The sequence below is a fragment of the Antennarius striatus genome, chromosome 16 (genome assembly GCF_040054535.1).
Source record: "Antennarius striatus isolate MH-2024 chromosome 16, ASM4005453v1, whole genome shotgun sequence".
Taxonomy (NCBI): domain Eukaryota; kingdom Metazoa; phylum Chordata; class Actinopteri; order Lophiiformes; family Antennariidae; genus Antennarius; species Antennarius striatus.
The window spans coordinates 1,377,848-1,391,950 of NC_090791.1; the positions used below are offsets into that span (position 1 = coordinate 1,377,848).

The 14,103-nt window shown below is 51.7% G+C and overlaps 2 protein-coding genes across 7 annotated transcripts; one reads left to right on the plus strand and one right to left on the minus strand.

The window, feature by feature from the left end:
* Positions 1-427: 427 nt before the first annotated feature.
* Positions 428-6,892, minus strand: nr1d1 (nuclear receptor subfamily 1, group d, member 1). Its single transcript, XM_068336434.1, has 8 exons — positions 6,549-6,892; positions 4,180-4,458; positions 3,973-4,061; positions 3,729-3,873; positions 2,972-3,645; positions 2,488-2,673; positions 2,164-2,374; positions 428-1,688 (listed from the first exon to the last, which is right to left on the minus strand). Exons 1-8 carry the CDS (start codon positions 6,607-6,609, stop codon positions 1,486-1,488), a joined length of 1,848 nt encoding a protein of 615 aa, XP_068192535.1. The 5' UTR covers positions 6,610-6,892; the 3' UTR covers positions 428-1,485.
* A 1,195-nt stretch (positions 6,893-8,087) lies between these two features.
* On the plus strand, positions 8,088-13,902 carry med15 (mediator complex subunit 15). 6 transcript variants are annotated; one of them, XM_068337138.1, is made up of 18 exons: positions 8,088-8,239; positions 8,890-8,977; positions 9,057-9,108; positions 9,743-9,766; positions 9,921-10,085; positions 10,286-10,551; positions 10,728-11,216; positions 11,333-11,461; positions 11,554-11,670; positions 11,791-11,909; positions 11,989-12,116; positions 12,188-12,322; positions 12,423-12,486; positions 12,560-12,626; positions 12,879-13,036; positions 13,113-13,279; positions 13,526-13,624; positions 13,705-13,902. In XM_068337138.1, exons 1-18 carry the CDS (start codon positions 8,172-8,174, stop codon positions 13,842-13,844), a joined length of 2,475 nt encoding a protein of 824 aa, XP_068193239.1. In that variant the 5' UTR covers positions 8,088-8,171; the 3' UTR covers positions 13,845-13,902. The 6 variants fall into 6 exon arrangements, with proteins under 6 accessions (XP_068193239.1, XP_068193240.1, XP_068193242.1 ...); XM_068337139.1 differs by having other exon boundaries at positions 13,708-13,902; XM_068337141.1 differs by having other exon boundaries at positions 11,333-11,434.
* Positions 13,903-14,103: the final 201 nt, after the last annotated feature.

Genomic DNA, 14,103 nt, shown 5'->3' on the forward strand with positions numbered 1-14,103 from the left:
AAGTGTGTGTGTTGACTCAAGATTAGCTTTGAGTCATACGTATGAAAGGGAACGTGGCCGCGCGCGATAGCCTGTCCCTCCCCCTCTCAGATGGACGTCACAGAGGGAAATGCCATCCTTTCATTTTTCTCTGACTCGAAATTGACTTCTAGAGGGGTCTGGTGATGCTTTTATTTTGAAAATGTGTTCCTGCAGCTCTGCCCTTTAGCCACCAGGAGTCACTGTCGCTCACCCTAACTGGGAAATCATTTTGAAGCTAGCTGTTAAAGCCTTTTTGTGTTTTATGCTACAGCTAGCTTCTAGGACACTGAACACAACAAAATGCTAACTAGCCCTTGCAACGACCAATCAAATGAAAAGTTTCAAACAAATAAGAGCAAGACGAGATGTTCAGAACTCTGACGTGTATATTTATATTTACAGTATTTATAACACATTTACAAAATATAACAAAGGTTCAAATACAAACACCAGATGTTTCTCATTCTGTTTTAAACCTCGTAAAGTTTGTGGCCCGCATTCTTTTTTATACAGTCAGAATATTTGCACAGGCATGAATTCAATATTAACAAAAATATAGACGATACACAGATAATATATAATATACCTCATATCTTTATCAAACACAATTCTTCAAACATTTCAAGCGTAAATGGATTTATTTTTTAACATATTTTATACAGTCGGTGGGCTGTAGGGAGAAGGCAGCGTCTCATTGGTCCATCACAGCTTTCCCTCCGTGCTATTGGCTGGTGAAAGTAGGAAGATGAAGTGAAGTTTTAATCCCACATCAGATTGTCCCCGTCGCTGTTTGGAAGTCCTGGATGTGGAGACGTTTGTGACGAAAAAGTCCAACTTTTGGATTCCTAAAGTCGTGGTTAGCCTAGCGTAGCAACCGACTGGATGTAAAGTAAAAACTGATTTCCTGGATAAAACAGCAGCTGACAGGTGATCTGAAGAGTGGTTTGTTACCTTTTAATGATTAAAATACCGTTATTTTTAAATTAATGACTCAGCATGTAGCTCTGAAGCTAACTCAGCTCGGTTAGTTCCTGTTTCCAGTCTTAATGCTACGCTAATCTAACAACTTTGATGGGTCACCGCTGCGTAATCAAGCTAACAGGTGATCTCATGTGTGGTTAGCTTACAGCTGGTTAGTGGTAGTCACATGATTACTGTTACCCTTATGTGCCAATAGTTGAATGACTCGGCATGTAGCTCTGATGCTAACAAGTCAGTTAGCTCCTGCTTCCAGTCTTAATGCTAAGCTAATCTACACCACTGATAAGTTATCAATTCGTTAATCGAGCCAACAAGCATTAGCATTAGCCGTTAGCTCGATCCGTTTGGTACAGATTTGTTTTGGTGGTTCGGCCGGCGACGTCATCACCGTGACGACATCAGAGCGGATGATGTGGTCACACCAGAGAGCACCTGGCGATGCGTGCAATCACAGGAAGTGGTTCTGAGGCGCCGGTGATGTCATCAGGCGTCGATGCGGAAGGACAGCAGCTTCTCCGAGTGCATGTTGTTGAGCGTTCGCAGGTCGGGCAGCTTCAGCAGCAGCTTGGTGAAGCGCGGCGACTCGGCGTTGCCGTGGTGGTTGCTAACGATGAGCGAGCGGAGAGCGCGGATCAGGTTCTCCTGAAGCTGCTCCACCGACGCCACGTTCTCGATACCTGAGCGGTCTGAAGACGAGGAGAGGAAGTGAGGTCAGCGGGGTCATTAGCAGAATGGCTAAAGTTATCTGAGGTTGTTTTGACCCAAAGCATCATGGGTAAACATGATCATATACGATACATGAGGAAACTTAAATGTCTCTAAGATGAAACAGATGAGTCACTTAGCTTTAGCATGTTAGCAGCGGGAACCTGTTAGCTGGAGCCGTCTATTTAAACGTCGTCCTTAGTTTTTAATCGTCTTTAGTCACATGATCCTGATTTTAATCCAGTTTTAAACTACAAATCTGAGATTGTAGTCAAACAAAAATGTCTTCCTTTACATTTTAAGCCACGCCCACCCAGCGAATTGGGTTTCTGACCCATTTAAAGTTCTACAGCAGGCTGAAACGGTTTCAGACCATTCCCCAGATGGAACCGACAGGAACCTTCAGAGGAACCGGATGCTAACATGCTAGCCACACCAGCATGCTAACTAACTCACCTGCCGACACCAGCACCACGGCGGTGAACAGGCTAAGCTCCTGCGGGTTCAGCTCCAGAGCTGCTAGCTTGTGGCTAAAGTCAAACATGGCTCCCAGCAGGTCGCTCATCCCCATCGCCCTCAGCTCCTCCAGCCTGTAGGTGGCGCCAGAGATGAAGGTCACCGTCTGATCCTTCATGTTGAACAGCGAGGCGAAGCGCACCATCAGCACCTGGCAGGAGAACCAAGGACACGTCTTGAAAAATAAAACCAACAACTTTTTAAACGACAAAGTTAGCTTAGCATAACGACGACAACCAGCTAGCCTAGCCGCGTTCGTGGTACCTCAAAGGTTCCCGCCTTCAGCAGCGTGACCTGGTCGTTCTGGGACAGAGAACTGAATCCTGGGATATGTTTGGCGAATTCCACCACCTCCTTGACGGCGGGGGTGAAGGACAGCGAGAAGTCCTCCCAGATCTCCTGGGGGGTCTTGGAGGGGTCGGCGTGAGGCGTCATGTTCATGGGACACGCCTGCAACGAGAGGAGGTCACCTGAGCGTCAGCTGACCAATCAGAGCTAAGCAATAGTAGCTAATGTCAGCAGGCGCTGCACTGCTGGTGTGCATGCTAGCGTTAGCCCCAATTATTCAGTATACGATCGTGAATCGTTAGCTTTAGCCTGTGTGTTAGCATTGCATTGCGACCTGACACTTGCGCTTGATTGATTGTTTTGAGTAAATAAAATAAAAAAAAATAAAATGATTGACAGTTTAGCTTCTGAAGCTAACGGAGGGAAATCACTTGAATGAAGCTTTCTGATTGGTTCTTACCAGCACGATCCCTGTGTGGTTCTTCATTGGACAGTTCTGCCCTTGGATCACATGACAATCGACGTGCCTGTCTCCTCCAATCAGATTACTGTGAAACAGGCTCCGCCTCCCGTTGCCCTGGTGATGATGAATGACGTTCCGGCTGTTGCCAGGCAGCAGGTTGTTGTTATGCTGATAGATGGTGTTGAGGCTGTTGGCATGGTAACCGTTGGAGCACCGGTTTGGCTCCGCCCCCTCGTTGTGGTTGAAGTGGTTGTTCTGCTGAGGTGGCGCTCGGGGATTGGCCAGCCTGTCGTTGGCGTACAGGAAGGACTCGCGGTGGGCAGAGGCGATGGCACTGATGGTCGAGTCCAAGCCGGGGCTGGGGGGTGAGGGGGCGGGGCTCTGCGGAGGGGGCGGGGCCAGAGGAGGGGGCGAGGAGGAGGTTGCAGGGGTACGAGGAGAGGGGGAAGAAGGCGGAGGCGGCAGGGCTGAGGGCTGCGGCTGGGGGGCGATCGTCACCCCCGGGCAAGGAGACGAGGATGAGGACGATGAGGAGGAAGAGGAGGAGGAGGAGAGGCTGGCGAGCTGGAAGTCGTTCTGCAGCTGGTCGTTCATCATGTTGTTCATGGCGCTCTGCATCTCAGCCAACATCCGCTGCTTCTCACGTTTAGGGATCCGACCGAAACGAACCGCTGGGGGGGGGGAGAGAGATGTTACAACAGGTGTGCAGACACACAGGTGTGAGACACAGGTGTGAGACACAGGGGCGCCTCACCGTCGCGGCTCATGCCCACAGACAGACACTTCCTGAAGCGACACTGCTGGCAGCGGTTCCTGTTGACCCTCACGACGCAGCAGCTCTCGTTCTTCACACACTTCTTGTACTGGATGTTCTGCTGGATGCTGCGGCGGAAGAACCCCTGGAGGACACAGACGGGACGTCCGTTTAGCCGCCGCGCCGTTAGCTGCCGAGCTGTTAGCATGGCTAGCCATTAGCGTCGGAGGTGTGAGTGTCTGACCTTGCAGCCTTCGCAGGCGTGAACTCCGTAATGAAACCCTGAAGCGACGTCACCACAGACTTTACAGAGCAGCACCATCCCGTTCAGCTCTGGAGGGGAAGAGACGAGCTCTGATTGGTTCAATTCATGTGAAAACTCACGTAATAATCAATCAATAATCTATTTGGGGGTTCTGCATCACTGGTTAATCTCCTGCGAGGTTCTTACTGGTCAGACTGGCCATGGACTTGCTGGGCGACGTCCTCTGAGAGCCGCCATCGTCCCGCCCTCGAGGCGACCCCCCCGCCGAGGAGGAGGCCGAGGACGAGCCGTCGTCCCCCGCCGAGCCCGAGCTGGAGGAGCTGCCGCTGATGAGGAAGGACGGGGTTAAATAGGAAGAAGAGGAGGAGGAGGAGGAGGAGAAGCAGGGCTGGGAGTTGGAGTTCTCGTTGTACATGGAGACGGGGCTGGAACCTCCACAGGAACCCACGTAGGAGATCACGCCCCCTATGGAGACAGGTCGTCATGGCGATCATTAGTAGGTGTAATAACATAGAGGGCTTTAAATACCTCAACAATGTCTTTATTGATCTATTTCAGGTCTGAAGGCTTAGTTCTCAGTCGTGGTACACAGATTGAATATAACTTGAATACATTTTTATTTGCTTTGTTTTAAAAACAAAGAGTGTACGATGAATATATCAGAATTATTATGCTAATGTCAACATATGCTAATGACCACATGTGACGTAATGCTGGATGTTAGCTTCATTTGTGAGGTAGCTTGTGTGTTAGTTTATCACTTGGTCAAAACTGCATCACGTTGTCCTGTCCATGTGTTTCAAACTGCTAAACAGTTGCTACTTCCGGTCACGTGAAGAAAAAAAAATCCGCTACAGAAACGGAAGTGTGTCAGTCCCTCCCCCCCCCACTCTGTGGGTGACACTCAAGTCACGCCCCTGAGCCACGTGCCTCTCCCCACGCGGCAGACTCTGCAACGCGACTGGCTCGAGACAGGACACACACACACACACAAACGCGCGCACACACCTCCCACTGCTGCAGAGCTCACGTTTCCTCCATTCATCACCGCTGAACGCGCCACAAAGCCCATTCAGTCCGGACACGTGACCAAAGCCGCGTGCAGCGATTGGACGGAGTGACTGAACCCGGATCAACCGCCGATCGATCCTCGGAGCGACAACACGTGGGTGTGATCGTGTCACGTGTCTCTGTGCAGAGGCGTGAAGTCGCGTGTCTCCATCCTGTCCTCAGGATGTGACGCGTTATGATTCACAACATCAGAACGTGATCTTCAGGATCCCGAACGGAACACCGGATCGATCGGCACCAATCAGTAATTAATCAATCCCTATTGGTGACGTCACGTCACTTATTTCAACCGCGTGCAAACTTAATGTAGGAACAACGAGCGAGAGAGAAGGCGGAGAGATTCCCGGATGCAGCTGGAGCGAGATGGAGGCGACGTCATCAGAGAGAGGATCGTCACGTGACTTCAGAGAGCATCATGAAGGTGTTGATGGGAGGAGGTGAGATGGTGTGACAGGATGAAGGGAGGAGGGGGTGAGAGGGGGTGAGAGGGGGTGAGGAGACACCCAGCAGGCCCTGCAGAGGAGATCCATCCCTCCCTTCTCTCCTTCCCTCATCCAACCATACATCCTTTCCCTTCTTCCTTCATCCATTCATCTCTCAGTCACTGATTCATTCATTCATTCATTCATTATTTCCATCACTCATTCTTCCACACCTCCATCTGTCATCAATCCATTCACCCACAGAAAGAAATGATCAGACATCGATCAGATACTGATCAGATGTCCGTGTCGCATGACGCACAAACGTATTTATCAGTTATCGATCATTTCAATCGAACCCGCACACACACACACACACACACACCTGACGTCTTCTTCTGGTGTTTCGCTTCAAGCGGAGCGACACGACCTGGAGGACAATTACGCAAGGAGCTGCAGCCAATCAGAGCACGCCGCGCGCAGTGAAAACAAAGCGCACATGGCCCGTTTAGCCGGTCCATGTGAACACACACACACACACACACACACACACACACACACACCCCTGCTGACGGCACGACCCACCGACCGGCGGTCATCGTGACCCAGTTCCTAGAAACACGGTGACGGTCCCCGTGATCGGAACACGGAACACGTGTGGAGGCTAAGGCTCGCGCGGAATCGATCCACCGGATTCGATCGGATTAAACGACATTTAAACATTAAACATCAAACTAACCCCAGTTTGATATTTTAACCGACAACCCTCTGATGTTTCCGGGCGGACGCGTCATCACACCTGCAGCGCGCGAGCCGAGTTTATTTATGAACAGTTTGAGTCTGGATCAATAATTGATTTATTGACGGTCTCCAGCTGACACACAAACACAAACCAAGAGCGATAGTTAAAAAAAAAAAAACAGAAGGAAATAAACATTTTTTAAAAATTGGTGAATTTAGCGCGTGACTTCACCTGCTGATTCGGTACCGATCGAACAGGCGCGCGCCGAATCCGGTGATGAATTTTGGGGTAGAAAAGGTGAGAAGAATGCGCGTGCCTACCTGTATTGTTGTTGTTGTTGTTGTTGTTGTTGTTGTTTGTGTCCATGGCAGCGGTCTTCATTCACCAATAACACCGCAGTAAAGCGAGTCCGTTCGAGTCGCGGGTCTTTAGCGCATCGTGGAACTTCAGCAGGACAGAAAACAGAAGAAGAGGCGCGAGTCCATCCTTTGATCCTTCTTCTACGTCATTATTCTGTCGTTTTGGACCCGGTTCTGATCCCGCCGCTGGCCGCACGCGCTACTGTGGCCGCACGCGCTACTGACTGTGTTAATTTTTTAAAACGGAGCGCGAGCGCATCGAGCAGCCTGCAGGATGATGCTGAGGAATGGGGGGGGGGCACGCGGCAGAAAACGGGACCATGTGACCGCGGAGAGAGAGAGCCTCGTGCCCCAGTGACACACTTTCACGCCCCTCCCCCGGATAGTAGATCCTCGTTTAAATCTCCGAGCACGTGGACGAGCCCGGTGACAAAGAGGGATTCTGGGATATGTAGGCGGAAGAAGGGGTTTGTAGTTTTAACAAAGATGACGTTATTTGAGATTTACGCGTCCAACGTTGGTGTTTATTTTTTCATCGTTTTGGAGTTTGTTTTTTTTAATGCATGTTTTTTTCTAGTTTAAAGTGATTCGTGGAGAAATAAAAGATAAATCAATAAGTTAAAAGCAACTAGCGACAATTGTAAAAGAACAGGAGGAATTTAAAATGAAAAATACAACTTATAAATTCAAGTTAAATAAACAAATAAAGAAATTATTTTGAAACCTGTCAAACAACTATATAAGAAGTACAAGAAACTTAAATTTTCAAATTTGAATTATTATAGATAATGAGAGTACTGTAATGATTTCACTGGTATTGCTTTTTTGGTCTGTTATCAGGATATGGCACCAGGTGCGCTGCTCGGCGGCAGCAGTGCGACCCGGCTCCGGCCGTGTATGCCTTCTTCTCTGTTGCATAAAACGGCTGCTGGGTCGCAAAACAAATTTCAGCACTGCTGACAAATAAATTCATGTTATGTCATGTTATGTTATGTTATGTTATGTTATGTTATGTTATGTTATGTTATGTTATGTTATGTTGTGTTATTACTCAGACAGTCTCAGAACAATCTGAGTAGAACTGACATCTGGCTCAAGACTGATTTCTCTGTCTCTCTCTGGTTCCTGGAAATTAATTTTGTTTCTGACTTTTAAAAATAAAAATGAAAATGTAAAGCTGTGAAGTAATTATTTAAATCTATAACGGGACCTTCTCCAAAAACGGATACAAAGGTCCTGCTTTAAAATCCAGGTGGGGACATTGGACATTATTTCTGCTATCTACAATCGAATGAATGAGTGAATTAATTAAAAAAAAAATCAATCAGGATTACTTGGTCTTTCAGGAAAAAAAAAACATTTACATAGAGATAAAAAGCAGGAACAAAGAATAAAACACAAGACAAACCGCATTAATAACCTATTAAATCTCTCTCGGCTTTAGCTGCAGTTCCTCCTTCCGGCCAGCAGGCGGCGTTCGGGACACAAACGGAAGATTCGCCATTTTCCTCCGAGCGGAAGGAGGAAGCGCATAAAAACATCGAACACTTCAAGTAAAAAGCTCTGTAAAATAGAATTCCCACAATGGAAGTTCCCGGACCGGACAGCGACTGGAGGAGCCCTCAGTTCCGACAGAAAGTGGTCGCTCAGATGTGAGATAACTTCCTGTTTTAGCGCGTTAATCCCCTCTGTTGCGTTAGCCTAGCGGTTCGGCTAACGTTAGCCCAGCGGGGGAGCGTCTCGTCAAACCGCGTTCAGAAAACACGTAACTCAAGTCGGTTTGCGAAGCAGGGGCTTAAAAAAGAGGGGAAATGGTGGGAGAAAAGGGGTAACGGCATGTTTCTGGACACACTTTCATTCGGCACACATTAAAATAAAACCTTACGTTAAAGAACGGAACTCGGAGTCATAATTTATTTGCTAGCCGTGCGGACAGAAGATGCTTCTGGTGTTCACTGACGTCATAAATCAATGAGTATTCACTCCTTAAATCAATATGTAGCATCATTATTATTTTACACGTAGAATATTACAGTTAAAAGCGGATTCCAACCGAAAGATGTTCAGTGTAAGATTAGAGATGGCAAATAAAAACAACAAATGAGCTAAAAACAGAATTCTCAATTTTTAGGGAAAGGGGAGCGTGAATCAGGTGCTTTTAATTTAGAGATGAACATCTGGTGTTTGTAACATGTCAATGGGCCGATAGTGATCGATTATGATGGAATTCTGATATGAATTTAAAGTCTGTGGTGAGGTGAGGTCGTCGTCTTCTCATGATGGAACTGTTTCTTCCTGGCAGCGAGGAGGCGATGAGGAAGGCTGGGACGGCTCACACCAAGACGAGCAACGACATGGAGAACCACGTCTACGTCAAAGCCAAGTCCAGAGTAAGAACCCGTCGCCGGGGCGACCTCCTCTTCCTCACTGCTCCTCCTCCTCACCTCATCTGGTGTGTTCCACTTTCAGGACGAGTATCTGTCCCTGGTGGCGAGGCTGATCATTCACTTCAGAGACATCCGTAAGTGTCCCGTTAAAGGTTTCAACGCGTTCTCCACGCGCGCTTCAATACGTTCTCCACGCTCGCTTCAACATGTTCGCTACGCTCGCTTCAACACGTTCTCTACGCTCGCTTCAACATGTTCTCCACGCTCGCTTCAACACGTTCTCCACATTCGCTTCAACACGTTCACCACGCTCGCATCAACACGTTCGCTACGCTCGCTTCAACACGTTCGCTACGCTCGCTTCGACACGTTCTCCACGCTCGCTTCAACACGTTCTCCACATTCGCTTCAACACGTTCTCCACATTCGCTTCGACACGTTCTCCACGCTCGCTTCAACACGTTCTCCACGCTCGCTTCAACACGTTCTCCACGCTCGCTTCAACACGTTCTCCACGCTCGCTTCGACACGTTCTCCACGCTCGCTTCAACACGTTCATGTCCTTTTGCGATGGGATGCACACATTTTTTGAAGCGCATCCCAGGGATGCACTACTTTCTTGAGGTAAAATGAACTCTATACTTGCAAATCTTCTGATCGTCTTCTTAGCGCCTTATTGGTCGCTGAGTCCGATCAAGCGTGGACCTCAGAGGGTTAAAGGTCGTCACGATGCATCACAATCTAACCCCGTGTGTGTCTCCTTCACAGATAAGAAGACTCTCGGGGGTCCGGGTGAGTGCACTGCGTTTCTCGTTGGTTGTCCTCTCACTTCGGTTTGTTTCTTCGCTGTTCTGTCCTCTCCCGGACCTCCACCACCGGAACCGCGGCGTCCACCATCTGCATGTCGGTGCTGCGTAATATTGTCTGTTGTCTACCCTTCTGCTAGATCCCATGAATGCCCTGACTAACCTGACAGGGGTTGGAGGGGGCCCGGGTGCCATTGGCATGGGGCCTCGCCCAGCTGCTGCTCCAGTGGGTGGCATGGGGGCCATGGGGCCAATGCAGATAGGCCAGCATGCCATGGCAGGGGTGGCTGGAAACCCACAAGCCAGTGAGTGTGTTTCCTCGGCGTGGTGTGTGTGTGTGTGCGCGCATCTCGCAAGAGCGTCCGATTCGGACGGTGGCTGGTCTGACTTTCAGTTTCCGCTTTGGCACGTTGGGTGTTTGAGTCGGAATGGTTTCCTGAGCTCTTCCGGGGTCGGTCCTTCATCTCTCCATTCTCGCCCCCCCACCCCACCACACCCCCTGCAGTAGGAGGACCGGGTCAGCTGCCCATGCAGCAGATGGTGCAGCAGCAGCAGCACCAGCAGCAGCAGCAGCAACAGTCCATCCAGTTCCAGCAGTTCCAGCAGCAGCAGCAGCAGCAGCAGAACGCCGCCATGCAGCAGCAGTTCCAGATGCAGCAGCAGCTCAGGGCGCAGCAGCAGCTGCAGCAGCAGCACCACCAGAACCAGCAGCTGCAGCAGCAGCACCAGAACCAGCAGCAGAACCAGAACCAACAGCAGCAGCAGAACCAGGTGAGGACCTGCGTCCGGGCGCCGCAGCGGTTCCACTCCGGGAAGTGGATATTTGGGGCTTTCTGAGCCGGTAAGGCCCCGATATCCCCGTTTGCTCCACTAGGTGGAGCTAACGGGTATTGGTTCTGGTTTCCACAGAACAAACTGGGCTGTTTTTTTGCTTTATTTGTCTACAGATGCATCAAACCAGGATGCAGCAGCAGCAGATGGTGCAGCTGCAGTTCCAGCAGCAGCAGGCTCAGGCTCAGGCTCAAGCTCAGGCTCAGGCTCAGGCTCAGGCTCAGGCTCAAGCTCAGGCTCAGGCTCAAGCTCAGGCTCAGGCTCAGGCTCAAGCTCAGGCTCAGGCTCAGGCTCAGGCTCAAGCTCAAGCTCAGGCTCAGGCTCAGGCTCAAGCTCAGGCTCAAGCCCAAGCTCAGGCTCAAGCTCAGGCTCAAGCCCAGGCTCAGTCCATCCAGCACATGGTCCAGCAGCAGGGTCAGGGCCAGGCGCCCCCCCAGCCGGGTCAGATGCCCCAGCATTCCCAGCAGCAGCAGCAGCAGCAGCAGCAGCCGCCGCCGGCCGGTCTGGTGCCCCAGTCTCTGGCGGGGCCCATGGCCCCCGTCCAGCACGTCCCCATCAACTCTCTGAGTCAGCAGCAGCACCAGCTGAAGATCCAGGCCTTCCAGGTGAGACCGACCGTCGGACGACCGCATCGCCGTCCCGACACGTCGGTTTGTCGACGGGTGATCAGTGTGTGTGTGTGTGTGTGTGTGCGTGTGTGTGTGTGTGTGTGTGTAAGCAGGCCCGTGCAGCCATGCAGCAGGTCCAGCAGGCGCAGCAAGCTGCAGCGCAGGCGCAGCTCAACGCGGCCGCTGCAGCCGCCGCCGCCGGCGGGCCGGGGCAGGTGAGGCTCCAGTCGCCGCAGACTCAGGTGCTTAAGACGAGCTGACTCCTCCCCCTTTTACCCATGACATCACTCCCCCCCTTGTTGACCCGTTTGTCTCTGTCGTACATCCTCTGAAGCTGGTCCGTGGGATGCAGATTCCAGCCCGGATGCCTCGGCCCGCCCTCAACCCCTCCATCCCACCCGCAAACGCCGCAGCCGCCGCCGCAGTGGGAGGACCGCCACTGACTCAGCAGGTATTAAGTCAGGCTTATAAGAGCCAGATCATCCGATCTGGCTCTGTTGTCAGGACTGGATCGTCAGGAAACTTCGTGCGTGCGTTCAGACTCGTTTTCCTCTTCCTGTTTCCTCCACAGGTCCAGCAGCATCCGATGATGTCATCGCCGTCACCGGTTCAGATTCAGACGCCGCTCACGATGCCCCCGCCTCCACAGCCGTCGCCTCAGCCCCCCACGTCACAGCCGAACTCCGCCAGGTGGGCGCCGTTTAAGAACAGGTATCAAATAAACCTGGGTGGCGTTTCCTCTGGTGTTAAACTTGCTTCCTGTCTCCAGCTCTGGTCCCACGCCGTCTCCGGGGGGCTTCCAGCCAAGCCCGTCCCCTCAGTCCGCACAGAGCCCCGCCAACGCCCGGACCCCCCAGATCTACGGCGTCCCCTCTCCAGGATCGCTCAACACTCCAGGTGCGCCCCCGCCCGACCCAACAGCCAATCAGCGCACATCGTTTTGTACTGACGACTCCATCCGTCCTCAGGTAACCCCAACTCGGTGATGAGTCCGGCTGGAGCCACGTCGCTGGAGGACCAGCAGTACATGGAGAAGCTCAAGCAGCTGTCCAAGTACATCGAGCCGCTGCGCCGGATGATCAACAAGATCGACAAGAACGAAGGTCGGTCCAGAGAAAGCCAAGACACCGATCAATGCGGTGACCGCGTTTGACCGTTGATCAGTTCGGATGATTTGTTGGCACTTTTGTTTCCCCTGAGCAGACAGAAAGAAGGACCTGAGTAAAATGAAGAGTCTGTTGAACATCCTGACCGATCCCAACACCAGGTAACGCAGGGAACACCCTGAGGCAATACGCCAGACACCAGCAGCCACCTGATCCCTGTCCTCTGACCCGCAGGTGTCCCCTGAAGACGCTGCAGAAGTGTGAGATCGCCCTGGAGAAGCTGAAGAACGACATGGCCGTGGTGAGAACAGTCAGAAACCAGTGGAGAACAGTCAGAAACCAGTGGAGAACAGTCAGAAACCAGTGGAGAACAGTCAGAAACCAGTGGAGAACAGTCAGAAACCAGTGGAGAACAGTCAGAAACCAGTGGAGAACAGTCAGAAACCAGTGGAGAACAGTCAGAAACCAGTAGACAACAGTCAGAAACCAGTAGATTGAAGACAAAGTTGATGTCATCGCCATGGTAACTAACAATGTGTCCCTGTCGTGCCAGCCGACGCCCCCTCCCCCTCCATTGGCCACCAAACAGCAGTACCTGTGTCAGCCGCTGCTGGACGCCGTCATGGCCAACATCCGCTCGCCGGTCTTCAACCACTCGCTGTACAGAACCTTCGCCCCCGCCATCACCGCCATCCACGGCCCCCACATCACGTATGTCGGCCCCCGACACACGAATCCAGGTGGGCGGGGGTCACCTTTTCCTCAAACCACTCCCTCTCCTCCTCAGGGGCCCCAACATCTCCGGCAGGAAGAGGAAGCACGAGGAGGACGAGCGGCAGACCATCCCCAACATCCTGCAGGGGGAGGTGGCGCGCCTCGACGTCAAGTTCCTGGTCAACCTGGACCCGTCCTACTGCAGCAACAACGGCACCGTGCACCTGGTGTGCAAGCTGGGTGAGCCACAACCGGAACCGGTTCCAACCGGTTCGCCTGTTAGCACATCTGCTGCTAACGTTAGCGTGACATCACCGAACGACTTACGTCAGGCAGCCGTCGGCGAGAGCTAGCGTAGCATCAGCTGCTGATTCAAACTAACATGTTAACTGATCCGCTCGGAGTCTGTGGGATGTTCAGTCCCTCCAGCAGCAGATGGATTGTGGGTAATCTGTGGTACTGATTGTATTTGTCAACCCCCCCCAGATGATAAAAACCTCCCCAGCGTTCCGCCGCTGCAGCTCAGCGTTCCGGCCGATTATCCCGACCAGAGCCCCTACTGGGCGGACGACGGCGAGCAGTACGGTGAGGTCATCGTTTTATTCTTAGCATCAGTTGAGTGCTCAGCAGGTTCGGGGTCACGTGACTTCCTGTTTGCCCTCCAGCAGGCGCCAACAGCTTCCTGCAGACGGTCCACAGCAACATGACGTCCAAACTGCTGCAGCTGCCAGACAAACACTCGGTGACAGAGCTGCTCAACACCTGGGCTCAGAGCGTCCGACAGGCGTGTCTGTCCGCCGCCTGAAGTCCCGCCCACCCGGGCTCAGTCATGTGACCCTGTCATGTGACATCATGAACTGATTCTGGTGAATTTAGCTTTCCTTTACACCGCCGGAGCCGCCGAACAGGAAGCTGTTTATTATTTACTCTCGTATTGGACGCGTAAGTCAACGTTTCTTTTATCCCGGTTCTTCCTGGTCCCTGAACGCAGCAGAAGGTCTGCTGGGAAACGTTCCCACGGATTTTCAGTCGGAATTATAATCGTTTTACCGCCAGTAATAAAA

Coding starts and splice junctions, on each gene's coding strand:
- med15 (XM_068337138.1), top strand. CDS start 8,172: ATGGAAGTTCCCGGACCGGACAGCGACTGGAGGAGCCCTCAGTTCCGA. Junction 9,109..9,742: donor CATTCACTTCAGAGACATCC/GTAAGTGTCCCG, acceptor TCTCCTTCACAG/ATAAGAAGACTCTCGGGGGT. Junction 9,767..9,920: donor GAAGACTCTCGGGGGTCCGG/GTGAGTGCACTG, acceptor CCCTTCTGCTAG/ATCCCATGAATGCCCTGACT.
- nr1d1 (XM_068336434.1), bottom strand. CDS start 6,609: ATGAAGACCGCTGCCATGGACACAAACAACAACAACAACAACAACAAC. Junction 2,375..2,487: donor TGAAGGCGGGAACCTTTGAG/GTACCACGAACG, acceptor TTCTCCTGCCAG/GTGCTGATGGTGCGCTTCGC. Junction 1,689..2,163: donor CGTGGTGCTGGTGTCGGCAG/GTGAGTTAGTTA, acceptor CCTCGTCTTCAG/ACCGCTCAGGTATCGAGAAC.